We start from the raw sequence: 14,404 nt of genomic DNA, 5'->3' as shown, positions 1-14,404 counted from the left end.
TCATTCAATCAAAACTTGGTATGAGGTCCGCAAGATTCTTAAGTGTAGAACGGACTTATCTCCTAGAACTCCACTGAAGAAAAACGGGCTTCTACCCATGTTTGTAGGCAATAGAATTCTGGAGTCATGGCATGACAATGGAATAAAACTCCTGGAACATTGTTATAAAGATGGACAGCTCATGACTTTTGAACAGTTGAGGGGGAAATATGACTTATCAAACAGGCATTTTTTGCAACTAAGGGATTATCTCAGAAGGACTCTGGGGCCGGAGATGACTTTACCGGTTTTTACTGATGTGGAGAATTGGTTACATAATAGCCCGTGTTCATACAGATTCTTTTCCAATATGTACTTTTTATTGCTGAGTCAATGCCCGAGAGTAGGCTTACACAAATCTAGAGAGAGATGGGAGTCTGATTTAAATATTACTATTGATGAAGGTTTGTGGTCTGATTTGTGTCGTGATAGCCTCTCTGCTACTATTAATTCTAGATATAGACTGACTCATTATAATTTTCTCCATCAGCTTTATTACACACCTCAAAAGTTGCATAGATATAATTCTGAGATATCAGATTTATGTTTTAGGTGTAGCACAGAAGAAGGCTCCTTTTTGCATTGTACATGGCAATGTATAAAATTTAAAACATTCTGGTATGATTTCTGTGACACACTGGCTAAAATTATAGAGGCTCCCTTCCCGTTAGACCCTGAAGTTTGCCTCTTAGGCAATTTCACTGCTATCAGTGCAAAACTAAGAAGACACAAAATTAAATTTATAGAGGTGGCACTTGGAGTGGCTAGGAAGTGTATTGCAATAACATGGAAGTCTGACTCCCCCCTCGGCATTGTGAGATGGTTCTCAGAAATGAACAGTTGTGTCCCTCTTGAGAAGATTACTTATAGCTTAAGAAATGGGTTTGACACTTTTTTGAAGATTTGGCAACCTTATTTGGACTATATCGGAACGTTGTCCCTACCTCAACCTGTATCAGAGATGGTATAGGTTATATACAGCTATCTCGGTCTAGATCTATTATTTCTCGAAGCTACTTAATGTTTTTACAACAGATTTGTCTCTTCTTAATGTTCCCTTTCTTTCTTTTTTGTACCTTTTATTTTTTTATTATGTTTTGATTATTTGTATCTGTGCTGTCCTTTATGTATGTGGGTTTGTATGTGGGGAGGGGGGAGGGATGTGGGGGGGTTGTATGTATGTATACTTTGTGAAAAATTAAAATGAAAAAAATATATATAAAAAAACAAAAAAAACAATGAACGTTAGCGTGGTGAATGTTGTGTGTGGTGCTGATTTTTGTTGTGTGAAGCTTAATGTCAGAGTGTTTGTGTTGGAGCGCCTCAGTGCGGCTGCAGAGTTCATGTGCAACATCTTGCATGCGTGGCTGTGGCTTTACAATTTTCCTTCGCCGTGTCTGTAGGTTTTTTTTTTTTGGCCAGCTACACGTGGCACGCCCCCAAGGGTCTCCAGGGACCCCTAAGGGGTTCACTAACCGGGCCATGGCCCCACTGGCCCTCATGACGCTACGCCAGTGATCTGCGCTGCCAAGTGGGCGCTGCGTGGGCGCTACTTCTAGTTGTTTACAATCGGGTGCTCGTCGTGGAGTCTACAGCTGTAAACAGCGTAGCGTTACAAACGGTGAGATCTCTGGCACTCAACGTCACTTTTTTAATAAAACTCTGGCACCGAATGTGTTAAAGAATTAAAGAAAATCTAATTTTCTTTGCTTTCTGTAGCTTTTTGGCAAAAACAACCCACATTCAACTGCTATAACTATGGAACAGACTATCGCAGCAGCACCATTTTTTTCTCCGATTCTACGAGACTCTCGTAGACTCCAAGTTTTTTAAAGCGATCGGCGGGTGGATCTTTGTGAAGGAAAATATTCTATGATTTTTCAAAGGTTAGCAAAACCTTTAACTCTGGCAGTTCATGAGTTAACATGGCCTTCAGTGACTATTTTTCTTGTACCGTCCCTACTCCCCTGCATCTTGTCCTCCTTCTCTCCTTGTGTGTGGCAGGACATCAAGAGGGAGTTGGAGTTTGAGAAAGGACATTTCTGTAGAGTTTACAAGAATCCCAACTGTCTACTGGTAGAGGGGAAGTACCAGCTCATGAGTAAGCCAAGAGAGGAGATTCACCCTGAGGTGAGTTTGTCTTGATGCTCATTCAGCTTATCATTATGCATGGTAGATGTTTTGTTGGTAAAGGTGTATACCTACTGTATGAACATGTTGTATAATGAATTAATGAATGTAGGCCTACGTATAATGGAATATAAGGATTATTATGTCCGTGCAGATCTTGCCATTCACCCTGAAACCAACTGAGTTCAAAGGCTACTTTGAAGCCAGCTTCAAGCAGCCACTTCCCTTCACATTTAATGTTAAAGTGAGAGGCACTGACGATACTACCTGGTCTGCCAACATTCAACAAGGTACCTAATGGACACAGTCCCCTGTCTACTTGAACATCAGTGTGTGTGTTTATTTCTGAATGATGACACCTATCTTTTGTTCTCTTGTCAGGTGACTTGGAGAAAAGGCCAAGCATGTTACAACTACTACTTGGTTGGTTTCAGCTGGGCTCGAGGAAAAGCAATATATGTAAGCATGATTCATTTTGTTTACTTTGTGTGATCAGTATTTTCAGCATTGTGGAATCAGACCATAATTTCCATCTCGCACGCACACACACACACGCACGCGCACGCACACGCACACGCACACGCACACACCCAACACAGGCACACAGGCACACAGATCCTCATATGTCCAAAACTGTTACTTTTCAGGATATATAAAAAAAAAGAAAAATATCAGATCTAAAAGCTTGAAACGCGTCGCTTCGTGCCGTGTTTCGAGCTTGTAGATCTGCTACTTTTGATACTTGTGTGATGCTGTAGTACGATCAAGTAGGCCATTAATTTACGAAAAAACACAGAAACCTAGAACATGGAGATAAGAGCTGTCTACCAGACAGTAACTATATATAATTTATACGTATATATAGTGTTAAACACTGCATATATAGTGTTAAACACTGCTATAACACTGCTGCCAAGAAGCGATTCACTTGCAGCACCCAGGTCCACTGTCATACTGTCGCACCATTGAACTCCACACCCATCAGAGAGTGCGTGTGTGAAGTTTCAAGGCAAACCGACAAACCGGAAGTAGGATGGGAAACCTGAAGTGGTCATTTAAAAAAATGGAAGTCTTTGGGACCACCCTCCAAGTTTGGAGCCTGTAGCATGCTGGGAACTGGAGTTATGGCTGTTTAAACCCCAGCCAATAGGAAAGCAGAGGGGGTGGGGCTTCAGCAATTACAGCCCATCCCATTAGACCACCTACCAATTCTGGAGCATATACTGGGAACTGGAGTTATGGCTTTTTAAACCCCAGCCTATAGGAACACAGTGGGGATAGGTCATCAGCTAATTATAACCTGTCCCTATTGGCCGCCTAAGAGCACCCACCAACTTGGGGCCTTTAGCATGCTGGGAACTGGAGTTATGGCTGTTTAAAGCCCAGCCTATAGGAACACAGAGGGGCCGGAGCTTAACCAATTACAGCCCGTCTCTATATTGACCGTCTAAGATCACCCACCAAGTTTGTGGCATTTAGCATGCTGGGAACTGGAGTTGTGGCAGTTTAAAGCCCAGCCAATACACGAATCCACGGAGCGCTTCCCTGTAGGATAACTCCGCCCCCCGCCGCCATTGCTGCGGTGTCAAAACAGTCAGCTGATACTGCGGTGAGTGCGGTGTCGGGTCAGCTGAAGTCACTGACTGCTCAAGTTAGTAAAAAGTATTTTTACCTGCTTTTTACTACTAACTAAAGATGTACAGAAAGTCGGGACGCACTTGTGTTGTTTATGGCTGCTCCAACAGCAGTGGACAAATGCAACTTTGGAGAGAAACGGAATGTGAAACACTCAAGCCTAAAGTTCATGACAACTGTCTGTGCCTCAGGCCCTATGGCTTGCACAGATTCCCTGGGCGTGAGAGTGGAGAGGACCAAGATGTTCGCCAAAAGTGGATAAAAAATGTGAACTTAAAGGACTTTGTTCCCACAAAGAACAGCGTGGTAAGTTTTGGAAACTTTTGGTTAGTTACTCACTCTTAATGTTAGCATGCAGCAGCTGCTAAGTAGCCCTAGCTCTGGCCCACAGCGTCAGAAGGAGTTCTCCTTAACGCTATGGGACCTTCTAGCCTTTGCCCGAACACCCGCGGTAGCACAGCCTCTCCTCTGTAGTAAAACAAAAAAATACACTTTCGCTAGTCGCCAAAACAAAGACGGTTTAAAGATGTTGTAAGCCTACTTTCCTTAGTGGGAACACTCTGAGCCCCCCACCTCACGTCTAAAATACACTTTTTCCCCTGAAAATAAAGTATTTAACCGAAGGAAAAATCTGGTCAATGGAAATATTCCATTGACCAGATCTGTAGGGGGCGCGGTGGAGTAACTAAAACATTTTTTTCCTTCCGGTGAAATATTTATTTTCTGTCCAAAAAGTGTATTCTAGACGTGAGGTGGGGGGCTCCAAGTGTTCCCACTAAGTAGAGTATGTTTTCAACATCTTAAAACTGTCTTTGTTTTGGTGAGTACTTAGCCAAAGTGCATTTTTTATTACTCGAGACGAGAGGCTGAGAAGCCTGCGATCCCGTTGGTATGCGGGCAAAGTACCGTGACGTTAAGGAGAACTCCTTCTAACGCTATGGACCAGAGCTACATGGTTGAAACATGTTATCTTATCTAAGTTCAGTTAACGTTAATAACATCATTGTTAGTAGTATGCTAAGCTGCTGCTCTTGTGTGTGCAAAAATAAACCACCTGTGGCGTTATTGTGATTAAATAGTACCTTATTTGGTAAAACTATGGCACAAACACTACTGTTTTTATGTTGTATTCAGCCACTTATGTAACAGGGGATACACAAATGCATTTAGTGTACATATTTTAAAAGGTCTGTGGAGTTGAAAATAATAATAATAATAAAATAATATATTATTTTCAATGTTATAAAACGTTGCCCCAACTCTGTCAGGGTGTAAATGGAACCAAATGAACAGAGTGACTGTTGACTCAGTCACAACAGTGGCTGAATGTTGATGAGCTTTCTATGAAAGTCTATGACATGAAACCATTTAGTGGACAATAGTTTATGTATTGTTGAGTTATATGTGGTACCAGTATTTACTATTCATTTTCTTTATTCCATCTTAAGGTTTGTGGAGTACACTTCCCAGATGGTAGGCCAACCATTGAACACCCATATCCAGTTTTGCAACTCGGATATAAATATCACGTACGTTAGATCTTTTTCCCCTTCAAATTGATTGTTTTTGGTTCAACATGTTTAATTTATTTTGAAAAATAAATAAAAATGTAGCACTGTTTATTTTTCTTTTGTTTTCATAGGGGAGAATGCAGTCTGGTAGAGCCCCCCCCTAAGAGAAGATGCCTTCAGCCATTAAGCAGCAACACATTAAGAGCAGCACCTGCAGACACCACATCCAATGTGGAAAATCTCGATCAAGTACGTTAGATCTTTTTCCCCTTCAAAATGATTGTTTTTGGTTCAACATGTTGTTTAATTTATTTAGAAAATAAGTAAAAAAATGTAAGCACTGTTTGTTTTTCTTTTGTTTTCATAGGGGAGAATGCAGTCTGGTACAGCCCCCCCTAAGAGAAGATGCCCTCAGCCATTAAGCAGCAACACCTTAAGAGCAGCACCTGAAGACACAACATCAGCACCCGAAGACACCAATGTGGAAAATGTCATGCCTCTGGCTGTGAAGCGTGACATCGGCACCCAGTGGCCCGATAGGCCTACTGAGCACAACTACTCAACTACCAAGACAAGGCGCAACAGGGCAACACAAACTGATCCTACACCATCATTGTCAGCATATGACCTGGATGACAAAGATTCCAAATTTTACACAGGCATAGGGATTGAAAGTTTTTGGCAGCTTTTGCATGCCCTCATAGATTTTCTCCCACCTCCAAAGATTACCTATTTAGCAGTCCACGACCAGCTCTTACTTGTTTTAATGAGGCTACGTCTTTGTTTGATGTTCACAGACTTGGGTAAACGATTTGGAGTAAGCAGGAGCTCAGCATGTAACATCTTTTCACTTTGGAGACCAAAAGTTGCTAGGTTTATGAGGGAAAAGGTGATTGCGTGGTTGCCCAGAGATACTCTCAAAAGAATAATGCCTTCCTGTTTCAGTGTAAATTATCCCAAAGCAACATGCATAATAGACTGTACTGAAATATTTGTACAAAGGCCAAAACACTTAAGGAAAAGATCACAACTACAAACATCAACTACAAACATCATAACACTTACAAAGTCTTATATTGCATTGCCCCGAATGGTTATGTTATGTTCACATCAAAACTGTTTGGTGGAAGGGCCAGTGACACTTTTATCACAAAGAACAGTGGGCTTCTGGAACTCCTGATTCCTGGTGATCAAATTTTAGCAGACCGTGGGTTCAGCATCTCTGATGTATTGCCCCCAGGGGTGACTCTTCCAGCCTTTACTTGCGGCCTCAAAGAACTTCCTGAGCATGAAGTTGTGGGAACAAGACGCTTAGCAAATGTCAGAATCCATGTCGAGCGTGCAATTAGAAGGTTCAAATGTTTTAAAATTGTCAGTTATGTTATTCCTGGGAGGGTACAGCATGTTGATGACATTGTAAGCATTTGTGCTGGGCTTTGTAATTTGCAACCCAAGTTAATTCAGACTGAGGAAACATCTGATATTGAGGAAGAAGAGGAATGTCATTTGGATGAAGCTGATGAGCAAGATGGAGAAAATATGTGCTGATTACTCCAAAAACAGTTGTATTCATTAAGACTTAATTCTCCATTGTAGCTTTAATATTCAAAAAGCTAATTGAAGCACTAACAAATCTCACTGTCACAGCTTTGAGTTAAATCTACTATTGGTTTCTGAAAAGGAGGGAGATGCTTGTATGAAATGCATCATCTGTGTATTTTAAGACAATATTGTACTTTGTTGTATCACAAACTTTGTCAACTGACCATTTCACTTTGATGAAGTGCATTACTCATGAATGAAATCATTTGACCCTCATTAGATTCAAAAGAGGACTACTTTAGTCCATGTACTTTCATGACTCCATGTGCTATTCTAGTAGCTATTGCTGGTAATAAATACTCAAAGTACACAACCTTCAGGTGGCCGATTTTCTCTGTTATCCACTCTTGGTTGTATGGGACATCTGTGATAATCTTTTCATTTTGGGTCCATACAAGGAACTTGCAATTTGTTTTGTTAGCACAATGCATTGCTAGCTGTACCTGGTAATAGAACCCTAATCCTGATGCTGTTTCCCTCAGAATATATTGTCCATTACTTATTAATGGCCTTACATCATATTTGTTTGACTCAATGCTGTCAGCAAAACTGGATATGGGTGTTCAATGGTTGGCCTACCATCTGGGAAGTGTACTCCACAAACCTTAAGATGGAATAAAGAAAATGAATAGTAAATACTGGTACCACATATAACTCAACAATACATAAACTATTGTCCACTAAATGGTTTCATGTCATAGACTTTCATAGAAAGCTCATCAACATTCAGCCACTGTTGTGACTGAGTCAACAGTCACTCTGTTCATTTGGTTCCATTTACACCCTGACAGAGTTGTGTAGGTTGGGGCAACGTTTTATAAAATTGAAAATAATATATTATTTTATTATTATTTTCAACTCCACAGACCTTTTAAAATGTGTACACTAAATGCATTTGTGTATCCCCTGTTACCTAAGTGGCTGAATACAACATAAAAACAGTAGTGTTTGTGCCATAGTTTTACCAAATAAGGTACTATTTAATCACAATAACGCCACAGGTGGTTTATTTTTGCACACACAAGAGCAGCAGCTTAGCATACTAACAATGATGTTATTAACGTTAACTGAACTTAGATAAGATAACATGTTTCAACCATGTAGCTCTGGTCCATAGCGTTAGAAGGAGTTCTCCTTAACGTCATGGTACTTTGCCCGCATACCAACGGGATCGCAGGCTGCTCAGCCTCTCGTCTCGAGTGCATTTGTCCACTGCTGTTGGAGCAGCCATAAACAACACAAGTGCGTCCCGACTTTCTGTACATCTTTAGTTAGTAGTAAAAAGCAGGTAAAAAGAGTAACTTGAGCAGTCAGTGACTTCAGCTGACCCGACACCGCACTCACCGCAGTATCAGCTGACTGTTTTGACACCGCAGCAATGGCGGCGGGGGGGCGGAGTTATCCTACAGGGAAGCGCTCCATGGATTCGTGTATAGGAACACAGAGAGGATAGGGCATCAGCAAATTATAGCCCCTCCCTATTGGCCGCCTAAGAGCCCCCACCAAGTTTGGGGCCTTTAGCATGCTGGGAACTGGAGTTATGGCTGTTTAAAGCCCAGCCAATAGGAACACAGAGGGGGCAGGGCTTAAGCAATTACAGCCCGTCTCTATATTGACCGTCTAAGAGCACCCACCAAGTTTGGGACATTTAGCATGCTGGGAACTGGAGTTGTGGCAGTTTAAAGCCCAGCCAATAGGAACACAGAGAGGATAGGGCATCAGCAAATTATAGCCCCTCCCCATTCCAACCAGTTCCTTTCCCTTCAGGCGCCCCGGCTGTCATGGGGGAGGCGGTATAGTGAACAGGATTACTACATGTTTTTGTGAGGGTATTAACTACCCTAGGAGACACAGGGAGAACATGCAAACTCCACACAGAGTAGGCCCTTTCGCCAACCCCACCTAGTGTATGGGCGCCGATGACGCGGAGGAGAGGACACGCCCCCAGCGTCCCCGGCGGGAATCGAACCCAGGACCTTCTAGCTGTGAGGCGACAGCGCTCCCGACTGCACCACCGTGCCCCTAGTTATGGCTGTTTAAACCAGTGTTGGTGCCAATGGTCCATGGTTCTGGATCGGAGCAACAGTGTGCCTCGCAGGTCCCCATGTTACGTTTGTGACGTTGTGAGCGTGTTATCCTTGGTTCTGATCTTTCTCTTTGACCTCTCTACTTTGCCAATATAGTCACCAAAGTAATTCATTCAATTTAAAAAACAAACACATTGTTGGTAAAAAAATCACACCCAGTGTGAAGTGAGCGGTGCTATTTATGAGTTATTAATTTCATCATGCATCTCGTAGCCAATCACAGCACGTCCTGCGAAGTGACTGTCTGTAGGAAAGGCTACAGTGTCTCTTCTAGAAGAACAGTGTGATGTAACTATGTATTGTTGTCTGTAGGTGAGGCTACAGTGTCTCTTCAAGAACAGCAGAGTCATCATCCTGAGTCAGAACCAAACACAGAGCCTGACTCACATCATGTTCAGGTAGATATCTCACAGTCAATGGTTGCCATGGGAACCAGCCTGACGTGGCTCGTTTGGCTACAGGTACCATGTTCTCCAAGTGGGACATTTCAGAAGTAACAGAGTGTAACTCTTTGAGTAACTGATTGAAGATACTAATAATACAATTGAAGATAATGAGAGACAGATTGGACCTTTAGACTCAAGAAAAGACAGGTCTGTCAGAGACACAGGACACATGACACTGTTTGAAAGACTGAAAGGAGGGGGGAAAAGTACTGCTGAAGAATGATAAGATAAGATAAGCCTTTATTGATTCCCGTGGGCAAATTCAGGTGTTGCAACAGAAACAGCAGGAGTAAGTATTACACACATAATAGGTACTAAGAGAGAGGAGAATAAAATAACGTAAAAATAAAATGAAATAAATGTACTGAATGGAACAGACAAGAAGAACAACGGAGGATAAGTCAGAGTTTGTGGTGATGGAGCCACACAACCTAACGTGTCTGAGGGTTTGTTTGTCACAGTAACCTATAGTTTTAACCTGGGCTTTTGAAAGTGACTTGAGTTGAAGATATTTGTCAGCAGAAAATGTATGTTGAATATAGAGAGTAGACTAAACTTACCGAACCAGACTTTATCGCCCAGTCTTACCCTGTGTTACCTGTTACAGTACCTGTTGTAACTAAAATGTGTGCAATTATTCTGGTGAGATCTATAATATAATATAATATACTATCTACTTGCTTTATAATTTCTGGAACAAGAGTACGACTTAACACACTCATGACAACAGAAACACGTTTACAGTTAATTTACACATCTACTGACAGCCTACTGATCATTCCCTCAGAATGTGTTTATGATTAATTACATTATTAATGCATGTCCATATAAGCATCCATAATGCATTCATAATGTCTATTCAGTTTTATAAATGTATAGTTAAGTAACTTATTATCGAGTTTGAATGTCTTTTTTCCTACATACAGAGTGATGTGTCCAGTACAACAGCATTAAAACCAAACCTTTCTAGTGGATTCAGTAATGATGAAACAGTGGCTGAAGCTTTAATGCAGGTTGCAGGTTAGTTTCCCGTTTCTAATATAATTCAAACTATTATTACAGCATTTATTTTAACATACTTAATGTACTGGAGGAGTAGATTTTAAGAATTCAATTAAAACAGTGTTAATTTAAGACGTGGAGGCGTGACCGATGCCATTTTGCTATTATTGGTGCGGTAGTCTGCGCACTGCACCAAGGCACTATGCAGTAAAACGACCCTGAATTAGTCATGGGTTTGTTTGGGCGTTACATTAATCAATCCAATCAGAGTACCCGCTGCCATTCCCTTTAAGGTCAGCGCAAGACGCAGTGCTGTCCGTGCGTTAAGCGGTGAGACCAAGGAGACAAGCTACCGCTGCCCAAAATATCTGATCTCCAAGCAGTGGCGTAATTTGCCTAGGGTTGTCGGGCTATGAGAACCCATACACGGGACTTACATGTAAGGGGGCCCTCCAGGAGGGGATTAATTAATTAATTTATGTTTTTATTAATAAAAATTGCCGCCAATATTACATAGTAAAGGCATCTGCTATTATATTTATTTTTGTCATTTCCAATATATTATGTAGCTATAGGATTATGTCCCCATAATAGTATTCATATTGTTTCCGCAATACTCATTGACGAGAAGCGCAGCATTCCGGTGGTAACTGGAATGCTTTTCCCAAAACACACTCGCCCCATTTTTTTCCCAAAACACACTCGCCCCACACTCGCCCCCATTCTCTGCCTGGGGGAGAGAGGGTGAGGAGCGGTCATAATAGCTGAAAAATAAAGTCAGAGATGGTATAAGTATGGCTAATTTCATATTTAGAAAACGTTTCAGATGAAAAAAAAACAGGGATAATTTGAATCGAATATTTAGAAAAAGTCATGGAAGGGGAACTTTCTCAGAGCTTCATGAGAAAATATATTGCACTTCAAGTCTCAAAATCGGTCAGATTGGCGGCTTAGTCACACACCTAAGATGTGGATTTAAGAGACCTTTAATAGGGGCCATTGAATTTGTCAGTTTTTCAGATTCCTGATGATGGTATAGCGACCTGCTTCTAACAGCTTCTCTTTGGATCCGGAGATTGGTGGTTCGAATCTAGACAATCTCAACACTTTATGTGGTTATGTCTGCCTTCCTCTTATTGAAGATTTAAGTTGGAACTAATTAAAAATATCCATGCAAAACACTGCCTTAATATATTGGCAGTGTTTTGTATTTTCTTTATAATTAAGTTAAAATTAAAAAAAAAAAAAAAAGTACAACTAATTAAGTCAAAATCAAAACATATTAGCCTAGTATTCTATTGAATGTCCACAGCTTACAATAAATACATTTGTACAAGTCGTAAAGCTTGACAATACATATTACTTATATTACCCCTGGGTTCTAATTGGTTCACATTATCATCGCTGTCAGGCAGAAACCTTCTATCTCCACATTTCAGTATCAGTATCAATACTGCAATGTAGAAGTAGCCTACTCTGCTACGAGTAAAGTATATATATTATGAAAGCCGCACACGCAAAATGGCTGAGTTGACTGCACGGGGCAAATGAGACAAGTGATAGTCCAGCCTGATCTCCAGAGATTACCGTAACATTGCACGGAACGAGTGCACTTCATTCCGTGGATAGTCGCCTAGAAACCCCGAAATTGCGTGCATATGTACGGCGAGTACCACGGTGGGCGTAACCAGTCGCAACCCGGAAAAACCCGGAAGCAGAGCAGTCCCCACAACAAAATTTACGATTCTGTGCCTATCGGTACATAACTCAAACGGCGCTGAGTAGGCACAGGCGAACGTCACACCGTTCAGGACGGCAACTCGGTCGCCTTAGCTCCCTCGGTGGTCCTTCACGGGGTGACAGTTCGCCTGTGACTGCGCGCCTCCGAAATGGTTTTGTCACAAAGGGAGCGCCGTACATATGCACGCAATTTGGGGGTTTCGAGGCGGCTATCCACGGAATGAAATGCACTCGTTCCGTGCAATGTTACGGTAATCTCTGGAGATCGGGTTGGATAGTCACATGAGAAACGACAAACTCACTAGGCACCAACTGTAACTTAGTGAATCAGTTCATTGAATATTGTGTCTAGTGTTTGATGCAGCTTGTAGCTTTAGGAGGTGCTTGTTTTCTTCACATCATGAACATGAAAGTCATTTCTGTTACAATATCAACTGATTCTTGTTTTCTCTCAGGTGCATCAGCTGTGAAAGAACCTCAGATTAGCCAGACAACAGGTAAGATCTGCACTCTATGACCTGTACATTTGACCCTGAAATAAAACCATGAACTACGGAGTAATGGATCATACGTTAATTAATGTGATGTTCTTTTATCCCTCAGTCATCAATGTCATTAATCTTTAACAAGTCCATTAAACCTCTACTGTTCCGAGGGAAGAAGTCAGATACCATTTTAATCCATGTTTTTGTCTTTTTTCATGAAAGATAGCTTTGTGAAGAAGAACTGGGGTGACCTAATTCGGCGCGTCACAGATGTTATGGGTATAGCAGATGACCTCTTTCAAAAAGAAATTCTCACAGATGAGACCTATCAGGAAATCTGGGACGCAAGGCCCAGGCGAGCTCAAATGAGAATACTGCTTCACACTGTAAATCTAAAAGGAACTGCAGCAATATCAGCATTCTATGAGGCTCTGCAGCAGCATGAGTCGTGTCTCTTCAACGATCTGGGTAAGAGCAAAACACTTCAAATCCCTCTTTCACTCTAGTCTGTTGGAGGTCTGTGTGACAAGCAGTGGACGGCCGGTCATTAGAGGGCGCTAGTGCGCCACACCACCTCTAGATCTTCCTTGAATAAATAGTATTACTTTAAAATATATTCAATATATATTTTCAATTATCAAACAAACAAGGTAAATATTATAGTTAATTACTAGTGAGTAAAATGTATAATATGCCATAAAATGTAGATAAAACTGTTCTACATTGTCTAAACTTAATGCTGTGTGACATCTTTACCATTCACTTGCGATGTTAGATTTTGCACATGCGTAGTTCACTCTTCAATGCAAGTGAACGGGGCCGCCGTGTGCGCAGGTTTTCAGCACACAGCGCATAGATATCTATGCACATAGAACTTCACTGATTGCTGCTGCTCATTCCACCTGGTGAGCTTCACTTTCTATGCATGTTACGTCTATGCTGACTGAGTTATGCCTCGACGCACGACGGTATCGCCGAGCTACAAACTCACAACGCGTCGCGGAAGCGACTTGTTGTTGTTGGTGTTGTTGATGAAACAAAAAAACTGTTTGTCTGATGTTATTATTGAAGTGAATATGGTTAATATTATAACGTTTCGACACCCGAGCTGGAGACGAACCCCAGCCTCCAGCTCGGTAGACCGGCAGGTAAGAAGCAACGCCAAGAGAGCTAGCTCCCTTGGAGGAGCAAGTTACGGCCGGGTCTTTTGCGGGGTCGCTACAATATAATAGGCTACAGCAGCATTGCATTAATATTAGTAGGCCTAAAAAAGTACAAAAAGGTGTAGTACTTAATCATAATTTTTTGCTCATGCCATTAACTATGTCTGTCTTTCACAAATGAATGACTACTAGCCTAGGGCAAGGCCTATCAAAATAAACTAGTGTGATGATAACATAGTACTGTTATTGGTGTAGCACCACCTGGGGAAGAATCCACCATCCGCCACTGGTGACAAGCTTTTTCTTTTTCTTTTTCTTTTCACATTCCAGCAGAAGGTCCTGGCAGATAAACACATTCCAGCGGAAGGTCCTGGCAGATAAACACATTCCAGCAGCAGGTCCTGGCAGATAAACACACTCCAGCAGCAGGTCCTGGCAGATAAACACACTCCAGCAGCAGGTCCTGGCAGATAAACACATTTCAGCAGAAGGTCCTGGCAGATAAACATGCACTGAAGATGAATGAAGAGACAACAACTAGTCAACTGACACGTCTCTTTGATT

At 41.7% G+C, this 14,404-nt stretch overlaps 1 protein-coding gene across 1 annotated transcript in view; it reads left to right on the top strand.

Annotated features, from left to right (window-relative positions):
- The window catches only part of LOC308081617 (uncharacterized protein), a gene marked incomplete at its 5' end in the record, with an annotated part of 31,144 nt that extends 16,889 nt beyond the window's left edge, over positions 1 to 14,255 (top strand). The window contains 8 exons of the mRNA XM_080457976.1: positions 2,044 to 2,169; positions 2,324 to 2,459; positions 2,551 to 2,628; positions 9,317 to 9,402; positions 10,377 to 10,470; positions 12,648 to 12,689; positions 12,900 to 13,145; positions 14,171 to 14,255. Of these exons, the coding sequence (XP_080314102.1) occupies positions 2,044 to 2,169; positions 2,324 to 2,459; positions 2,551 to 2,628; positions 9,317 to 9,402; positions 10,377 to 10,470; positions 12,648 to 12,689; positions 12,900 to 13,145; positions 14,171 to 14,190 (828 nt within the window). The 3' untranslated portion in view covers positions 14,191 to 14,255. The remainder of the gene's footprint in view (positions 1 to 2,043; positions 2,170 to 2,323; positions 2,460 to 2,550; positions 2,629 to 9,316; positions 9,403 to 10,376; positions 10,471 to 12,647; positions 12,690 to 12,899; positions 13,146 to 14,170) is intronic.
- Positions 14,256 to 14,404: the final 149 nt, after the last annotated feature.

Source organism: Gymnoscopelus braueri (assembly GCF_963280865.1).
Source record: "Gymnoscopelus braueri genome assembly, contig: SCAFFOLD_100, whole genome shotgun sequence".
In the NCBI taxonomy this organism is placed as follows: domain Eukaryota; kingdom Metazoa; phylum Chordata; class Actinopteri; order Myctophiformes; family Myctophidae; genus Gymnoscopelus; species Gymnoscopelus braueri.
The sequence above is the reverse complement of the archived record's forward strand: the minus strand, read 5'-3'. Positions and strand labels throughout refer to the sequence as shown.